The sequence below is a fragment of the Sus scrofa genome, chromosome 2 (assembly GCF_054392235.1).
Source record: "Sus scrofa isolate SSC_HxYL_T2T_F1_AM1 chromosome 2, Sscrofa_HxYL_maternal_Yorkshire_Landrace_v2.0, whole genome shotgun sequence".
Taxonomy (NCBI): domain Eukaryota; kingdom Metazoa; phylum Chordata; class Mammalia; order Artiodactyla; family Suidae; genus Sus; species Sus scrofa.
This window is the reverse complement of record NC_139384.1, coordinates 140,354,985-140,374,739: the sequence shown is the minus strand read 5'-3', so window position 1 is coordinate 140,374,739 and position 19,755 is coordinate 140,354,985. Positions and strand designations below refer to the sequence as shown.

Sequence of the window (19,755 nt, the reverse complement as noted above, 5' to 3'; positions counted from 1 at the left end):
TAAATTAAATGATGACTAAATTAACTTACTGTAACAGTCTGGCCTGCCTTCAGCACATATCTTGAGGTATATTTGTAACTGACTGACGTGTCTCCAATTTTTCTGATCATCTCCCAGCCTCCCATTGGCTGATCCTATTGAAAGAACAAAATAAAATAAGGTGACTTCAAATATATAGAAAGTTAGGAAATAATTGCATAAATCAATCTATAGGCAGATAAACTAAGACAGTTTTATGGCTATCTTTCCATGGCTCATATTTTCCTACTATAAAAAGAAAATAAGCGAGTTCCCCTTGTAGCTGAGGGGCTAACCAATCCGACTGGGAACCATGAGATTGTGGGTTCGATCCCTGGCCTTGCTCAGTAGGTTAAGGATCCGGCATTGCCGTGAGCTGTGGCACAGGTCAGAGACGTGGCTCGGATCTGGCACTGCTGCGGCTGCCGGTGGCTACAGCTCCGATTAGACCCCTAGCCTGGGAACCTCCGTGTGCCGCAGGTACAACCCTAAGGAGGCAAAAAAAGACAAAAAAATAAAAATTTTTTAAAAAGAGAGAGAAAATATGGCTTTGTCATTCAGCAAAACAGGAACTTTGACAACGCTGCAGTTTTAATTATTAAGAAAATTAATTTTAAAGAGGACAAAACCGGAAGGAAAGGGAGGTGAACCAAACGAAATGGTCCTATTCAAAGCTAGATCAGGTGCATATTTTTAATTTACAATACAACCTAGTTTCATAATCATCTTTATAAACATCTAATATTTGATTGCCTTCAGCTTTTAAAATATAGACACCTAAGCTTGGAAAGAGAAGGAAGAAACTGGAAGAAACTATGTCAAACTATGCCCTTCTTCTTATGCACATGTACCACTTCTGCCCGTTATTTAACTCTTACCTTAAAGCCTAAAGGGCTCAAAAAGAGTCAGTGACATAATGAGCCAGTCCCAAGTGCCGGCTATCAACACCAGCCTGCAGGCTGCCCAGAGCTGCCTGACCTCTGAGGAACAGTGCAGGGTATTAAAGAAATTAGCTGCACTTATGTATTTATATCCATTTCTAACTCAAAGACAAGAATAAACAAGGCTGAGAGCCAGCTTCAAAACAGCTGCACACATGGCTGCAATGTCTTTTGAGAAACAGCCAAAATACTACAATGGAGCAGCAGATGCTACTTTGTTCTTTAGCTTCAACATCGTAACCAAGAGGGCTTGAAGCCTATGCTCTTCCTTATCAGAACTGCTAAAGCTCCTTTGCCCTTCCTAATTATTTATTCATCCACACACAAGTCAGTCTGAACAGCTTTGGTGAGAAAAGGAGTGCTTTTGCAAACATTTTACAAATCCCAAACCCACTTCTAGACGTGACATCCATCCCACTGCACCCCCCTGACCTCCCAGACCTGCCTTGTCTGGCATCGTCTCACACCCCTTCTCGGCCTCAGCTCAGTGAGGTCTCACCAAGGGCAGCCTCCATTACTGAGCTCTGAAAGCCCCAGCTCCAAGTTCAGGATTCCCTGCTATGAACATTTTATGTTTACCTTTAAACAAATATTTTCAAGACAGGGCTAAATCAAAACTGGTCATTCATTTACTCAGAGAGAAAAATGTTCCCTCAATGTGGCCAAGCCCTGGCTCATATTTCCTTCCTTTCTTATGGTTAACAGCTGTGAAAGAGGATCTACCACCTAGACCCACAATCCAACTTCTTCACAAATCCGGCCAGGACTGGGAGTATTCATAACTCATCCTTAGGAAGGCCACAAAATGGCCAGGTGTGAAAAAGGGCCCTGGCTCTGGAAAGAAGAGCTAATGAATAAAATCTTTAAACCACTAAGCGCACTATCCCTCTTCCTCCTCCTGTTTAAATTTATACTACACTTCATGAATTTAAGTAAAAAGGAGAGGGAACCTCTTATTCCAAGAAGACTACTGAATCCAAGCAAAGGCTGAGCAGTTATTACAATTGTAGGACAGCCCACCGATCAGCAAAGCCCGGAAGAAAAAAAAAAAAAAAAAGAGTCTGTTTTCACCTGTTCTGAAGTGTTCTTCAAGCGGATAAATTTCCCATCAACATCTATCTCTTCAATGCAGACATTCCCAGTGGCTGAGGCGGAATGAGAGATACTGACACTGCTGCTGGCCTCGGATTCTTCTACGTCCACTCTCTTCCGCTTTCCTCTGGTTGTACGTACGCTGCGACTCGAGGAGGCACGAGACACTGTCACACGGGAAGAAGGGCTTGGAGAGAGCTTCAATCTATATGGGAGGAACAAAACAGTCCAGTTGTGAAACACACATGTCCTTCCCACCTTGAAAAAAAGAGGGGCTGTTATTACTCTGCACGTGTAGTACTAAGGCGAAACACTAAGGAAAATCTGCTAGGAGTTCCCGCTGTGGCTCAGTGGTTAATGAATCCGACTAGGAACCATGAGGTTGCAGGTTCGATCCCTGGCCTTGCTCGGTGGGTTGAGGATCCGGCGTTGCTGTGAGCTGTGGTGTAGGTTGCAGACGCAGCTTGGATTCCCACGTTGCTGTGGCTCTGGCGTGGACCGGCGGCAACAGCTCCGATTAGACCCCTGGCCTGGGAACCTCCATATGGCATATGTGGGAGCGGCCCTAGAAATGGCAAAAAGACAAAAAAAAAAGATCTGCTAGACAAAGCCATACACATTTTAACCAAGAAACATTTGTGCTACAATCACCACTTTATCCATGTTCTTAAAGAAAAGAATTATTTGAAGGTTTTCGCTAGGAAAAGAGCATAACCAAAATGCAGAAGTTGGGAAATCGGGGTGGGTGGTGGGGAGGTTTGGCATGAACATCTCATCTACCATCACCTACCACACGGCTGTTACATGAATACACCTTCCCTAATTGTATCATATCTGTATTTTCTTTCTTCAAATTATAATCACAATGTATGCAATATTGAAACTAAATGTCTTTTTATTCTAAATGAGATACTTTCCCTTTGGAACTCTTTTCTGAGAAGACGTGTACAAGGATTTATACACTAATCAGACGTGAAAAGTATGAAGTCTCAGCAAATCTGATATTTTGCAGCATATTAAATTATCAGAACATTTAAAATCTCAAAGGAAAGACTATCCTGACACAGTTGAAAACGATAAAATAAGACTGCTTGAACATCTTCTGTTGCTGTGACAGAAACATGATCCATTACTACCTACCGCTACACCTAGGTATTAAAAGAAATTTTAAAATACTTAGAGTTGCCTTAATTGTTTAAAAAAAAAATCCTATTTTTCTTTTTTTTTTTTAATTTTTAAATTTTTTTTCTCTTCTAGGGCCACATTTGTGGCATATGCAAGTTCCCAGGGTAGGGGTCAAATCAGAGCAACAGCTGCCAGCCTACACCACAGCCACAGCAACGCCAGATCCAAGCCGCCGTCTGTGACCTATACCACAGCTCACAGCAACGCTGGATCCTTAACCCACTGAGCAAGCCCAGGGACCGAACCTGCGTCCTCATGGATCCTAGTCGAGTTCGTCACCACTGAGCCATGATGGGAACTCCCTATTTACTTTTCTTTAAACAGAAAGAGTGGAGGCAAAAAGACGATGAGGTAGAGAGACACCTAAGTTACTTACCTCTCTTCTTCGCCTTCTAAGAGTTTCCTGTAAGCGCTGATTTCCATGTCCAGAGCTAGCTTTACATCAAGAAGTTGTTCATAATCATTGAGCTGTTGCTGCATCTGATCCCGTATTTCCGCCATCTCTCTCTCTTTGTCAGACAGCATGCGGCGAGAGTTGTCTCTTTCTTTAGCAAGCAAGTCCTCCAACTCCTGAATCCTCTCCAAACATGCCCTAGACTTAAGATTCAAGGGAACACGTTGACTTTCTAGGAACATTACAACATCAGCACAAGGCAGCTATTTTAAACCATTTCCTGGGCTGGAACAAAGAGGACGTTGTGCAATCTCTAACACCAGAACTCAAGATTTTGATTTTAAGAAATTAAAAACCAAAATTTCTCTAATACAAAATATAGTTCTTAGGAGAGCTCTGTCTTATAAAAAGACTAGAACAAGATATATTCACCAAATAGAAGAATCATAAATGTACATATAGCTTAACTTTGACCAAAGAAAACAAAATTTCAAATTACAGGTTTTCGTAAAAGCCAAGTGTGGGTCCCGTAACAAGCCATTTAGCTCAAAAACATAAAGAAACAAAAGTAAAGAATTAAAAGATAGAAAATTCACTGACAAAAGAAACCTAAGGGTGGTAAAAATATCTTATGGAGAATTGCTGGAACAATTCAGAAACAAACGAAAAGAGATGCTGGTTATCACATTAGAACTGCTGTGTTTATTCAAGCTCAATCAGCATGCAAAGACTATGATATAGCGCAGTTTGTAAATATTACTGTAAACATAAAAACTTCCTATTTGGTATTTTTTAAATGAGAAATCATATATGCTACATGAGAAGGTTCACCTCAGAAACCTCGAGGTTAACTAGGTAATTATTCATCTGCGTTTCTCCAAGACAGAACTCATCTCAGTAACCTCAGCAAGTGACAAAGGGAATCAACTCAAAAAGACTGATGTATACAGCTCAGAGCCTTAAATCACAAGTACCTGCGCATCAAAGCAGGACAGAAAGGGCACATAACGGTGCGGACGTTAAATCTGGAGGCTAAAGATAAAAAGGACCATGCAGAAACATTACTCTAGTTAGTGAATTTATTTCTCACAGGGGTATGGGTTAAAAATGTGAAACTGCTTTACATGTACACTGGAGATGAAAAATGAGTAAATGGGATAGCAGAAACCAGGTTTCTTACTCTCAGAGAGACAAGTTACAGGTAAACAAGGAAGGAAGCCTAATGTGAACCCGGTGGTACAGGGTTAGAGTCAGAGACAGCTGTATAAACACCTGGCTACCCTAATATAAATACAAGTGAAGGGAGACACAACTACAGACAAGTGTGTAACAATGGCTTAGCATAGACACATTTATTACCTAGCTCTGTCCCCAAGCAGGCCTAAGCAACACACCCCAGCACCCATGAGCATACTCAGTGCCCAGATCTTGATGTCTAGATACCACTCTCCAATAAAAAGAACCAGGGATGCTTGCAGAAACAGCTGTGTCTGGTGCTGAAGCAGGGAAAATACAAGATGAGCCTGGAGCATCTTATAGAACCAGAAAGTAAGGAAGTGCTCAAAAAAGGGGGCAGGACATGGTAGCCAATCTGCCACAACTCCTTATGGCCAAAGCTGGAATCAAGTGAGCCAATAATATAATGTAATATTTGATGACAACCCAAATTATAAAAAGATGTCCATGCATCCATACTAATATAAACGAATGAATAAATAAACTACAGGGGAAAAAGAGATGAATCTTTACCAAGGAATTCCATTTAATAACAGTAAATACTCTCTTCAAAGTGTGGAGCTTAATTCCTGACCTCTACCCTTGAGAGGGGGTCAGACTTAATGATGTGCTTCCTCAGAACAGAGTACAGAACGGCAAAAATAACCATGTGACAGAGGAGAAGCCTGGCAAACACTGCTTTGGCAGATGACGTTGAGGGCCACAAGGCAAGTGACAACGCCACTTTAGCAAAGGGTGATGGTTAACATCAGCGAAGATGTCATGTGGTTGTCACATAATCCCTACGACAAGAAGGGCGCTTAAAATCCACAATCCAAGGCTCATCATGAAAAAAGCACCAAACAAACTTGGATTGGGGAACAGTCTACAGGATACCTGGCCAGTTCTCCCCAAGACTGTCAAGGTCATGAGAAGTGAAAAGCCTGAGAAACTGTCAAAGACCAGAGGAGACTAGGGGGCTGGTGGTGTCCTGAAACAGAAAAAGGTCGGTAACTGAAAATCCAGTAAAATCCTAACCATCTAGAGTCTGTAGGTAACAGTAATGTCTTAGTTTTGACAGATGTACCATGGTCTCCTAAGATGCTAACAATGGGGGAAACTGGGCCGGGGAGACAGGGAAACTGTCTCATAGCAGCTTTCCAACTTTTTGGTAAATCTAGAATTACGCTACAATAAAAAGTTGATTTAAAAAAAAACAACCAATTAATTAAAATTCAGAGACATTCTGTATCAGAAGCAGGCATTCATCTTAAGAGTGATGCTAGGAAGTTCCTATGTGGTACAGAGGGTGAAGGATCTAGCATTGCCACAGCTATGGTGCAGGTCACAACCACAGCATGGATGCAGCAAAAAAAAAAAAAAAGGAGTGATGCTAAACAAATTTCCACCTCAAAGAATTTGAATTTAACTCTATTTGTAAAAATCAAGTTATAAACTGAGAAATTTGTTTTTTTCCCTCTCAGGCATCTTCTATTTTCTTTCCTCCAAAAGTAAAACTAAGTTCGAAATGTCTCCCCTTCAGGGAGGTTCCCTTCATGGCTCAGTGGTTAATGAACCCGACTAGGATCCATGACGATGCAGGTTCGATCCCTGGCCTTCCTCAGTGGATTAAGCATCTGACATTGCAGTGATAGATAAAGAACACAACATGAGACAGACCTACATTCTTTTTCCTGATGCTGCCTTTAGCTGTCACTTACCTCCCTAAACCAGTATCCATGTTTGGAAAATGAAGGTCTAACTAGACTATCTGTAAGATCCTGCCTCTGACTCTAAAATTTTAAGACTAACTTCTAATGGGGTAGGTTTTCTGTTCGTTTTAGAGTATGTAACGCAATTATACCAGTCTGCTATGGTCTAGCTGCAGTAGAAGTTGCCAGAGTCTAGGTGTTAGAAAAACAAAAATTAGAGGTGCTTTCCAAGCGCCCCTGGAGCCTCTTGCGAGCCAAACAGCTTCTGACCAATTAACCTGGCCAAAGTCAAAAATCTAGATAGAAATGGAAGAAATGCTGTCAGCACTATATCCCTAATTCCAAAACATAATACTGCTTCCATATAATTATTTTAAAATATTTTAAGTCAGCATTTTAAAGGCTCTGTCGATTTTAAGAAAATTAAAGAAGTACTAACATGAGTCACCTATCAAAAAGGAAGTCCTATGGCCTAAGAGGCAGCATGACGAAACTGCTAAGACTCAACAACAAATACTATTACGACATACAATAGGAAGAAAATCCAGACGGCTTTTTTTTTTTTTTGGATGATTTTTCTAAGGCTAAAATTGAACCATCAAAGAAGATATCCTTAAAGGTATTATTTATCATTAAAATCCGATACCAATAATGGATAAAAGGATTCTCCTGAGTCAGAGATGTGGTTACCAAATGTCACAGCCTACATGTATGTAATCACAGGCAAGTCTCGGTCTCGTCATCTGCAAAATGTCTGTACCTAGCACAGTCAGGTGGACTAAGCAAGAGCCACCTCCTCACAACCTCTACCCCCCTCAAAGGATAAGGAAATGCAAAACTGAAGGAGACAGAATAACTAGAATATTATTTATTAAATGGGAAAAAGTAGTCAAATGTCAACTTAGAGCCAAAACAGGCCTATTTTTGGAAAAGTACCTGCTAAATGGTACAATGGAAAAGAGACTGGTTTTTGTTTGTTTTTTGGCTTCTTAGGGCTGCACGTGTAGCATATAGAGGTTCCCAGGCTAGGGGTCAAATCGGAGCTACAGCTATAGGCCTATACTACAGCCAAAGCAACACCAGATCTGGGCCACATCTGTGACCTACATCACAGCTCACAGCAACACCAGATGCCCAACCCAATGAGCAAGGCCAAGGATTGAACCCACATCGTCATGGATACTAGTTGGATTCATTTCCACTGTGTCAAAACGGGAACTCCCGGAACAGAGATGGTTAAATTCTTCTTTTTTTTTTTTTTTTTTCTTTCTTTTTAAGACCGCATTTGTGGCATATGGTAGTTACCAGACTAGAGGTTGAACTGGTGCTGCAGCTGCTGGCCTACACCACAGCCACAGCAACTCAGGATGCAAGCCACGGCTGCAACCTACGCCACGGCTTGAAGTAATGCCGGGTCCTTAACCCTCTGAGCAGAGCCAGAGATCAAACCCACATTCACATGGATACCAGTCGGGTCTTTAACCCGCTGAGCTACAACAGGAACTCCTGTTAAATTCTTAAATGAAAATTAAGAGAGTGAGGTGTTAAAAAGAAAAACTGGGAGCTAGAAGAGAAACCCATTCATCAGCCTATAGTCTCTGGGCTAGTCATTAAATTCACACAACTCTGTGGTCAGACTGAGTGAACTCAAGGTCCTTGTCCTTCCAGCTCTACTGCTACAAGAAAACTTCAAACTTCTATCAGTACTAAATAGGTTTAAAATAACGTTTTCTTTTCTTTTTTTTGCTTTTTAGGGCTGCACCCAAGACATAGTGAGGTTCCCAGGCTAGAGGTCAAATTGGAGCTGCAGCTACCAGCCTGCGTCAAAGCTGAAGCAATGCCAGATCCAAGCTGCATCTGCGATCTACACAGAAGTGCATGGCAATGTCAGATCCTTCATACTCTGAGCAGGGCCAGGGATCAAACCCCCATCCTAAGGGATACCAGTCAGGTTCGTTATTGCTGAGCCACAAAGGGAACTCTTAAAATAATTTTTAAATTTTTGATGCGAATAATGAAGTACATACAGGATAGGCAATGTAAACGTTTATGTTTAATTAACTTGTTTTTACATCACCCTGTTTTAGTTAACTCATTGCCGCATTTGTTTTCTAAATTCCTACAATAGATGTTTTCAGTTTTATAATCAAAGATTTTACTAAAAACAAAAAGAAAAAAGGAAAAGGTTTAGTAAAGCATTTAAAAGTTTATTCTTATGTGGAATATTTAAAATAACAAAATTTCCTCCCTGAAGGAAAAGAGGAGCTGAGGGGACTTCCCAAGTAAATAAGCTGAGTAGTAGATTATTTATTTATTTATTTATTTTTTTGGCTATTTCTTTGGGCCGCTCCCGCGGCATATGGAGGTTCCCAGGCTAGGGGTCGAATCAGAGCTGCAGCCCCCGGCCTACGCCGGAGCCACAGCAATGCGGGATCCAAGCCACGTCTGCAACCTACACCACAGCTCACGGCAACAACGGATCACCGAACCAGCAACCTCATGGTTCCTAGTCAGATGTGTTAACCACTGCGCCACGATGGGAACTCCGAGTAGTAGATTATTAAAACATTCTGAATATTTGTGTGGTTGTATAAGTACTTTGTGTGCACATCGACATCACCCTTAGACTAAAACAGATTTCGAGCAGTGTCCACACCTGCTTACGCTGCGCCAAGAGCACACCATCATGTAACACAGCCAGCGAGTCATGCAACAGCTGGGTGTATCCATGAATGAATTAAATCACTACATTCTTAGCGAATGTGCAAACTGATGCTACTTTCCCAAATACTACGTATTCTAGAGAGAATCTGTCTAGAAACACAAAGCATGTACCTCTCACGAAGAATTTCTGCAGGTTTTTCTTCATTACGGTTTCTAAATGTGATGAAAAGGAGTACGTTGGGAAGAGCACAGTGTGGCGAAGAGGTTGCTGGATGGGTCAGAAAACCTGAGTCCTAGAGTAAGCCCAGTGAAGAAACCAGCGGGGTGCTCCCTCAAGGGCAACTCCGTTAGCCCTAGGTAATCTATCAGGTTAGGCACAGCAGTCTCTGCTCAGGAGATGCTTATGCAATGCAAAATGAAAAATTCTGGGAGCGCTGTGTAACCACAGTTCAAGGAAACACTACCCTCTCTGAAAAGTGACTTCAGGCAGAGCAAAGCGGACGACTGTGGTGAAGGTGGCCTGCAGATGCAGCTCCAATTCTCCCTGAGGGAAGGTGCTTACTCACCTCTTTCTGTAGATTAGAAAGCTGAGACGAGAGGCTCTCGATTCTCATACGACTTTCCATCAGTTCTTCCCTGGCACTGTTGACAGTAGAAGTATTCATCTCTGATGACAGTCTGGCATTCTCAAGCTAAAAAAGGAAACCAACCATGGTCAGTCTGACCTGGTGAATTAGAACAAGCAAATGAAGAAGTACGACTCCTCTCAAGGCATTTCATTTCAACCCTAAGCCCTGCCAGTAACGAGGTGAAGAAACAGGAAAAGCATCATGAAGTTTAGTGACATGGTATGAATTAGCCTGAAGTCTTTCTGCTTTGTGTGGCCCAATTCCCAATATAGTAGTTTTAACAGTGCTGATAGACTTGGGTCTTTACCCAAAGTTTAATGCTTCAATATCTCATCCATTATGTCTCTATTCCGGCCACTACTGCTGACAAGGAGACTGGGCAGGAGCAATTTAACTGGAGTGATATTTGTAGGAAAACAAGCATCACATACCCCTAACCCACCAAATCTGATACAGAATATAATGCAATAAGCAGAAAGTACCAATTTGGAAATTACTCCAAACCAAACAGAAATACCTCCTTTCAGAAGCAAAAAACAGCTCCTCTGGTAAAAATAAGAAATACCCCGTTCCTCAAATGCCTGTAACATTCTATTCTACATGTGTCTCAGGCATGTTTTTATGTATGTCTCTTCCCAGGCTCCCCGTGAGCCCCACCGTCTATGGGACCGACCAATCCTAACTTTAGCTCCACCACTGCCCAGCACAATGGCCAGCACTCAGTAACAGTGCTGAACAACTGAATGTAGGGAGAAGATCTCTCGCTCTCACCGGCCAATTACTACTTCATAAAAAGGATTAAAGGCAACATGAGGCCATGCAATAGAAATTATGTTCAATACCTCTATGGCTCTAATTTTCAAAGTCTTCCACTAATAACTCTTTTTAACCAAATCAGGTAACATTTAAACATTGGGATAAAACCATTCACGACAAAAGCCTATATACTCAGTGATGTGATTAATTTTTGTGTGGTCTCCTAGTACAAGAGAGACGTTTCTACAGCATTTTTTTAATGACCAATAGTGGCAGAGGGAGAAATACGAGAGACTGTCCATTTGGCCTTTATCCAAAAAAGCAAAAAGTGGAGCGGTCACAACCTAAATGATAACATGGAAGTCAGAACTAAATTCAGTCCAACAAGATTAGAACTTGTTACTGAAAGGGAAGTCTTTTTGGCTGGCTGGAGTTTAATATGACTTGACATGAATGATCAGCCAGACAAAAAGACAAACATCTCGGATTAAACTGGAATAACCCTACTTTCTTTGAATAATTTCTGCTAACATTTACTTTATAAAAAACTGCTTTAAAAAAAAAATCCATTTTCTATATTTATAGAGACCAGGGGAATTCATTTAAGAAAACCAGAACAGGGAACTACATCTAGTCCTTATGATGGAGCATGATAATGTGAGAAAAAAGAATCTGTACATGTATGTGTAACTGGGTCGGGTCACCATGCTATATGGTAGAAAACTGACAGAACACTGTAAACCAGCTATAATGGAAAAAAATAAAAATTATCATATAAAAAAAGTCAAAAATGAAAATAAAAAAAATTTAACAAAAGAAAAAAAAAAAAAACAAGAAAACCACAACAAACCAAACACCAAGTAATGTTCTGGGGGAGACTGTGCACAACGGCTTAGAGCCGTCCCCAGAAGAGTCTGCTCACTTTGGCGTGGTACGTCTGCTCCAGCTCTTCCTTGTACAGCTTGACTTGGGCATCATGTTGCTCTCTCATCTCATGAAGGGCTTGAGCCAGCTTGTACTCATACTCGATCTGACGCCCAGAATCCACTTCTACCAAGCGAGTTTCATGCTTCCTTCTGGTCTCGTTTATCTCCTGGGGGAGGGTGGAAATGACGTCAAACCAAGTTACTCACCGTGGCTGCACTGGTACCAGTCTGAGTGACACGGGGCCAGCTGAAGTTTTACACACCAGCCTCCTTGTGTCTGTCCTGGGGCAGGCAGATGAATAGACACTTTTTTGCCTTCGTTTTCAAACAAGAAGACTTTTGAGATGGAACTAACCGCCCTAAGAATATTATGTTTCTTTTCAGTAGCACAGTGATTTACTTCTCTAAAGGCAAGGAGTGGCTGAAAGTACCGTGCACTCATGGATAACTAGGTACACTAAATAGCACATTAATATTTTTCTAAATTGTTACACTGATGATACTAACACCACTGAAAAAAATCCATGTGAAAAGTTAAACTTACAAGTCAGACTATTTCAAGTAGAAGATTTATACATAATAAAACCTGAACATACTAAGACGCAATAGGCAGAGCGAGCTAATTTACACAACTTACCCTAACAGCTGGTGGTGCTAAGATATTAGTTATCAATTGATGTGGAATCTTATTAATATTACTTTGCTATCTCAAGTATACCTGACAATTCACTACTAAAAAATAGAAAGTAAGAAACATCTTTCACTTTGTTTTAAGGAACTACCCAAAACCAGAATGACTAGGAACACAAGTCCTAGAATAAAATTTCCATTCCAGCTCTGAAAATGTAATAGAACTGTTCCTAGTGGCAATAATTAAAGAGGCCACAAGAGGGAGATATAAGGGCAACGTCTTGCCACTGCATCTTTTTTTTTTTTTTTTGCATCATCCTATCGTATGCGATTTTTCTATGCATTTCCTCATCTTTCTCTCAACCAGAGGAAGATACACACCTAATAAGAGTGAGGAAACTAGGGTTCAAATTCCAGTCCTTCCCAGGGCTCACATTTATTTAATGAAGTCAATGATACTTAAATTGTGAAAATACGCAAATGAAAGGTTTATTAGTTTGACAAATACTGATCATCCACTAATGATTTCACCCTTTGCCTACTTCTCTTCCCCTCCCTTCCCGTTTTTCTCCTTCCTCTTTCTTGCCCCTTAACTGTTCATAATAAGGAACTTAGGTATATTTACTCAATACCCCATGTGAAAAAAAAAGAAATAAGGAATATTTTAAATTCATTCTCAAAAAAGGTAAAACTCAAAAATTCGAAGTTGCGAACTACCTAAACATTCTAAAAGTACTAAATTACTTTTTTACTGATGCCATTTTTTATTTATTACTTTATGGAGAATCAGTGACTTGCAAAGAAAAAAATACCCAACTCCTGGTTTTAAGATGCAGGAGTCCACACAGTGCCAAAACTAAGAAATAATAGATCACAGACAATTTTAACAAATCAAAAAAAAAAGTAAGCCAACTTAATGTAAAATTGCCATAATTTATACATAAAACCGTAGGTAATAATTATATGACAGCATTTCCTATAGTTTACAAGGAGCTTCCAAACACAATACTCAACTTTGATACTATGGCTCCTTGAAGAAAAAAATAACAGGTACTGGCATTTCATTTTTAAATAAGAAACTGATTTGGGAGTTCCCATTGTGGTTCAGCGGTAACGAACCGACTAAGGACTCGGGTTCAGGTTCGATCCCAGGCCTCAGTTCAGTGGGTTAAGGATCTGGTGCTGCCGTGAGCTGTGGTGTAAGTCACAGATGTGGCTCAGCTCAGATCTGGCATTACTGTGGTTGTGGTGAGGCTGGCACCTGCAGCTCCAATTCGTACACTAGCCTGGGAACTTCCAAATGCCTTGGGGTGCGGCCATTTAAAAAAAAAAAAAAAAGTAAAAAAACTGACTCAAGAACTGTCCAAAGACTGGCTGATTATCCAGTAAGTACATTTTGCCCTCATAAGATCTAGTTTAATAGTATATATATTGACAAAAATGGTCAGACTTCTCCAATTAAAAAAAACTAACTTCTAGAATAAATTCCTTTTTTAAAATCACTGTTAGTTACTGTTTTCAAAAGTATATTATTTTTAGGAGTTCCCGTCGTGGCACAGTGGTTAACGAATCAACTAGGAACCATGAGGTTGCGGGTTGGATCCCTGCCCTTGCTCAGTGGGTTGAGGATCCGGCATTGCCATGAGCTGTGGTGTAGGTTGCAGACTCGGGTCGGATCCCGCGTGCTGTGACTCTGGTGTAGGCCGGTGGCTACAGCTCTGATTAGACCCCTAGCCTGGGAACCTCCATAGGCCGTGGATGCAGCCCTAGAAAAGGCAAAAAGACAAAAAAAAAAAAAAAAAAAAAAAAAAAAAAAAAAGATACTACTTTTAAAAACATTGAGTATTTAACTGCATATTCTTCGACCTGTATGGCTCCTGACCCTCTTCAATTTTGAGAACATATACATTCTCCTTTCTTTTTTTTTTATTTTTTGAAGTTGAACTATATCTTTATGTTATAAAAACCCAATATTGTATAAGAAGAGCATATAATAAATATTTGATAAAATGTCAACTTGAAAATATATTTAAACATTTAAAAATGTATCTTTAAAGGAAAACAAACAAAATAAAGACTATCAATCTGGGAGTCTCAATTCATTCTCCTTTCTTTAATTACATTACAGCATGCATCTTTGTGGGCAACAGTTGCTACACTCACCCACCAAGGCTTGACCACATGTTAAGGCTTATATATACATATACAAATATAAATGCTGTGGGTAGCAGCCCCCAATGGCTGCTGCCTGCTGGTATTCACCCTCTGCCTGATTCCCTGCTTCTGCAGTGTATCTTGGTTGGTTGTTGGGATGGAGACTGACGGTGTATCACTTTGGGATTAGGTTACAAAAGGTGATAAGGCTTGTCTCGAGCCCTCTCTCATCACTCACTCTTGAGGGAAGCCACATCGTAAGCAACCACATCATAAGCATTCCTACAGCGAAGCCCATGCTGAACTGATACCTCCAGCCAACAGCCTGTGAATGAACCCTCAAGTGGTGCCTCTAGCCCAGGTTGAAAGTCTGACTATAAACGCCATGAGAGACCCTGAAACAACTATCTAGTGAAGCAGCTCTGATTCCTGACCTTCGGAAACTGTGAGAAAATAAGTCTACGGTCTTAAGTTATTAAATTTTGAAGTAATTTGTTAGATGGCAATATATAACTCATGCAAATGCTTGAAGAGGTTGACAATAATTAACAACTGTGGCCCAGCCTTTATAAGTTAAAGTAAAATAGCATCTGATTATTACAGCAGTCTGAATTCTTATATGCAACCTTTAAGCAACAGTGCCTTAAATAATTTGCCTATAAAATTCTTCCATGTTTCACACACATAGTATATAATAAAGCCTTCTGGGACCCATTCATTCCTTAAAAAAGTTAAAATTATACATAGTTACCTCCTCATACATGTTTTTACGAAACTCCAAGTCCTCAGTAAGACTCTGACAGCGATTCTCCAAATCCACTTTAAGTAAAGTTTCATCTGCTAACTGTTTTTTGGCAGCAGCTAAAGAGGCTTCCAACTAATAACATAAAGAAAAAGAATTAACGGAAATACTTCAGCAATCATTTAGCAATGAACTTAATAGATACCTATGGATTGAATCACATCAAGTATTATAGTTTCTATGTATCTGCCAATGTAGGAGAGTCCTTTATCCCAGAACCATGGGTTCCACTGCTGGTCCCACCCACAAGGTGCCACATCAAAACACCTCTCAAATTTGGTAAATGGCAAATGACCACTTTTCAAAACTCAAACCAACAATCTGAGCTACCACTTTCATTTGTTTCCTGTGTGAGGAGCACCATTATGACACCTTTTCTCTTCTTTCCTCACATTTTGGTACAATTATGAAATAGACTGTGAGAGCAAAAAACAGAATGAGCCTAACCACAACAGAGGAAGAAGAGCAGCAACAAGATCTTCATAATACAGACACAATGAGTAAGAGGTAAAGATGCTTTACATGTTAGCTCAAGACTACACGTGCTGGTACACCCCCCCCCAAAATAACTTAATAAATTTTTAAAAATAAAAAATATTTTAAAACTTTTTCAATCAATCTGGACAGACCGGACAATGAACCTGCCAAATATGGCTCAAAAACAGGGTTTACCTCACCTGGGCAATCTGATCCTTCAGATCCTCCAAATCACTCTCTAAACTTTTTTTATCACCAAGTGCAGTAGCCAGAGCTGCATCTTTCGAATTGAGAGCGGCTTCATATTCGCGAAGCTTGATCTGGGCTCCGTTAAGATCAGATTCTTTCTTCGCATAACTATAAGACATTTGAACAAGTGCAAGACATCAAATTTTACCCCTGACTTGAAGCCTTCTCCCTCCCTGCGTAGAGGGGAAACAAAAGAAGAGACAGTTTAAATAAAGACGGCCGTAACCCACTAAAATTACAGGAGCAGTTTGGGAGCACTGTATCTGGAGCTGCTGATGGATAATAACTTTCTATTTCAATGATCTCCCTTCCCCGATTAAGAATGACTCTAGGTCTAAGAAGTCCATAGGCCCAACGGACCAGAATCTTGTCCCTGAGGGAGAACACAAGTCCTCCTCATTCTATAAAGAGGCACCTACATGTTTCACTAAGAGAGGAAATTTCTTCCGTTTTTGAAGAAATGGAAATTTATTATTTTTAAATACAATGAATATTATAAAACAAGACACACAGGAGACATAAATCAAGATAAACGACGTGGGGGTTCCCTTGCAGTGCAGGGGGTTAAGGATCTGGCATTGTCACTGCAGCAGCATGGGTCGCTGCTCTGGCATGGGTTTGATCCCTGATTAGAGAACTTTCACATGCTGTGGGTGTGGCCAAAATTTTTTTTAAAAAATGATGAGAGTAAATAAATGGAAAATTAAAAAGTTACTATAAAAAGTAACGTTATGACTTAATGATATACAAAAACTCCCTTGACATTACCTGAGAATTAACTGACCCTAAGCTTGTAAGAAGTTTCCATTTCCTACGTAAGAGGTGGTTTTTAAATTTCCTTAACTACAAATAGGGGGCCTGCCTAGTACTTTGAAGAAAACTGAGTATTTTCAGTTTATACTATTAACTACTCAAAAAAGAAACTCAAACTAAGGTTTTACTTCTAAATATCCCTTTTTATTAAATGGAATTCTACATTATAAAATTAAGGTTCTTTAGGATATATTTTGTCAAATATATACTTTATACTTTAAAGATCATTTTAATATAAATAATTCTATTATCATTAACTAGTGATACCAGAAAAGCATTAATAATCACAATTCTCAATATCTGTCCTTAATTAAAACTGCTATTATAGAAGAGTTTTTCTACTACTGATGTTTGAGAGTAGGCTAACAGAGAAATCTTCAGTTAATAAAAATTTTTAAAAGTATTTTAGGAGTTCCCATCATGGCGCAGGGGTTAACGAATCCGACTAGGAACCATGAGGTTGTGGGTTCGATCCCTGGCCTTGCTCAGAGGGGTTAAGGATCCGGTGTTACCATGAGCTGTGGTGTAGGTCAAAGATGAAGCTCAGATCCTGCGTTGCTGTGGCTCTGGTGCAGGCCGGTACCTATAGTTCCGATTAGACCCCTAGCCTGGGAACCTCCATATGCCATGGGAGCAGTCCTAGAAAAGACAAAAAAAAAAAAAAAAAAAAAGGTATTTTAATATTATAATAAAATGAAGAAAAAAGCTATCCAAGGATAAGCAAATGTAGTTTAAAGGGAAGATTAAATAGTACTCATTTCATACTCATTTTTACGAAACAACTATATATACATACAAAATCTCAGCAGTCGCATTGTGAAAATTTTTTCAAGTTGTGTATTTTTAAAAACCACAAGATGGCAGCCTTTCACTGAAGACAGCTTAGTTTAGGAAGGGGTTTAAGAAAAAAATGCCTAGTTCATACAAGTGCTGAGTGTAAAAGCTAGGAACTCAATAGAAAAGCAATGTTTGTGGAGGAGCTATTCTTTTATCCCACTGTATAAATGACCAGAGCTGTCAGGGATAAATTACATAGTTTTAAAACAAAATCATATTTTACAGAGTATCACACAATATTTACAAAAGCTACTGACTCAAAATGGCTTACTTAGCAGTTACAAAAATTCAACTGCAATCTAATATTTAAGTCTCAGATCATAAAGTGGTGTTTCTCAATGTGGCACCTCAAGGCAGGAGAGTAAACCTATGCTTCTCAGAAACCAAAATGGCCCAAGAAAGATAATGAATTTTAAAACAAAATAAACAAAAACCCACCAATTCCACAGGCTACCGCATACTCTGTGTGTTTGATTTTATTGACATTACAGGTAATATGGCCTATGATTCCAAATTAAGATCGCTGTCACAAGTGAAAGATACTACACAACAGTCTTGCGTAGTATAGGAAATAAAAGAAACCAAAAATGAGGGATAGTGCATCTAAATGACTAGAATACAGTAATGTCGTCAACAAAAAATCAAGACCAGGTGAGACAAGGAGAGGATGACCAGGATTTGCTATTAACATGAAGAAGGTACCTTGAGCACCCAGTGGTACCAGCTGAAATTTGATGTCAAGTTCTGAGTCACTTATAGCACTGTTACTCTGTAAAAATATAAACTGTTGCATTATAAATTTCTTTCTTTAAGCTGTGACTTTGCACATGATGGAATAAAATAGGCAGATGTAAATCAGAAGCTGGAAATGTGCTTAAAATTACACATAAGAGCTGACCTCTTCTATGCCCTGACTCAAGAGATGAGAACCAATTTCTACCTCTGTACCTTACACACACTTATATTACACTTACCACGCTGATCCTATTCGTGGATGTACTTAGCTACCTCAAGGGACTGAGACCTCTTTGAGGGCAACGGTAATGACTCACTCATTAGTCCTACAACCTTCTTCACAGACAGCCTAGAGCAACGAATGCTTTGGTAATTGTTAAGGGAAACATCCTCACATGCTGCTTTTTTCATGCTACGTAAAGTATCATGTCTTTTCCTACAAGGCAAAAAAATAACTGACATTTCTATAATCTCTAAAATTCACATTCCTAGATGTCCTCCCTACGACCCTGCCAATTTATGAAGCTAGATGGACCACAAAAAAAAAAAAAAAAAAAGTTTAAGCTTACACTCAGGTCTCCATCTGCTAAGCAGTCACCAATTAGTTTTATATGCCATGAGCACAATAACAAGGATAACAGGGGCCATGCAGCAAGTTAACATCTTGAACATCTATAACTCTTATCATAGTTGTCTTCTGGCTTTTTAGGGCCGCACCTGCAGCATACGGAGGTTCCCAGTCTAGGGGTCTAATCGGAGCTGTAGCCGCTGGCCTATGCCAGAGCCACAGCAACGCCAGATCCAAGCCATGTCTGTGACCAATACCACAGCTCATGGCAATGCTGGATCTTTAACCCACTGAGTGAGGCCAGGGATCGAACCTGAAACCTCATGGTTCCTAGTCAGAGTCATTTCCGCTGCGCCACGACGGGAACTCCAGTTTTCTAATTGTATTATTATTTTTAATTCATTAAAAATGATGCAGGAAGTCTTGAGCTAATTACCAGCACATGGCAAAAGTGCAGAAACCTGCAAAACGGACATCATAAAACATACACACATGATTTAGCTGCAGCCATCACCTAAGCACAGAATAACATCTTTAGACAGGAATCCAAACTTACCAAAAACTCGCTTAAGGGGATGGTTGGGATTTTTCTTTGACTATATTTTCTTTTTTTATATATATAATTTTTTAATGACTCAAATGAATTTATCATATCTGTAGTTGTATAATGATCATCACAGTCCAATTTCACATGATTTCCATCCCACAACCCAAGCACATCCCCCCACCCCCCAAACTGTCTCCTCCCGAGACCATTAGTTTTTCAATGACTTTGACTCTATTTTCTAATCAGATTTGTTCAGTTACAGACCTGCCTATACTTACCTCCAGATAAGAAACGGCTGTCACGTTTTCATTTAAATTCAACATGCTATTAATCTAAAGCTACAAATACACACACTGCTAAATATGTCAGAAAACATACTCATTTACTGTAGGTGTTTACAGAACTTTTTTT

The 19,755-nt window shown here is 39.8% G+C and overlaps 1 protein-coding gene and 1 long non-coding RNA gene across 2 annotated transcripts in view; one reads left to right on the top strand and one right to left on the bottom strand.

Annotated features, from left to right (window-relative positions):
* Positions 1 to 19,755, bottom strand: part of LMNB1 (lamin B1) — a 54,943-nt gene that overhangs the window by 13,797 nt on the left and 21,391 nt on the right. The window contains exons 3-9 of the mRNA XM_085014440.1: positions 15,796 to 15,952; positions 15,068 to 15,193; positions 11,529 to 11,699; positions 9,788 to 9,913; positions 3,613 to 3,833; positions 2,031 to 2,256; positions 30 to 134 (exon numbers count right to left, since the gene is read on the bottom strand). Coding sequence (XP_084870566.1) covers positions 30 to 134; positions 2,031 to 2,256; positions 3,613 to 3,833; positions 9,788 to 9,913; positions 11,529 to 11,699; positions 15,068 to 15,193; positions 15,796 to 15,952 — 1,132 coding nt within the window. The remainder of the gene's footprint in view (positions 1 to 29; positions 135 to 2,030; positions 2,257 to 3,612; positions 3,834 to 9,787; positions 9,914 to 11,528; positions 11,700 to 15,067; positions 15,194 to 15,795; positions 15,953 to 19,755) is intronic.
* LOC110259464 (uncharacterized) lies at positions 14,077 to 19,020 on the top strand. The gene is made up of 2 exons (XR_002341881.2): positions 14,077 to 17,057; positions 17,330 to 19,020. It is a non-coding gene; the product is annotated as an uncharacterized LOC110259464 (long non-coding RNA).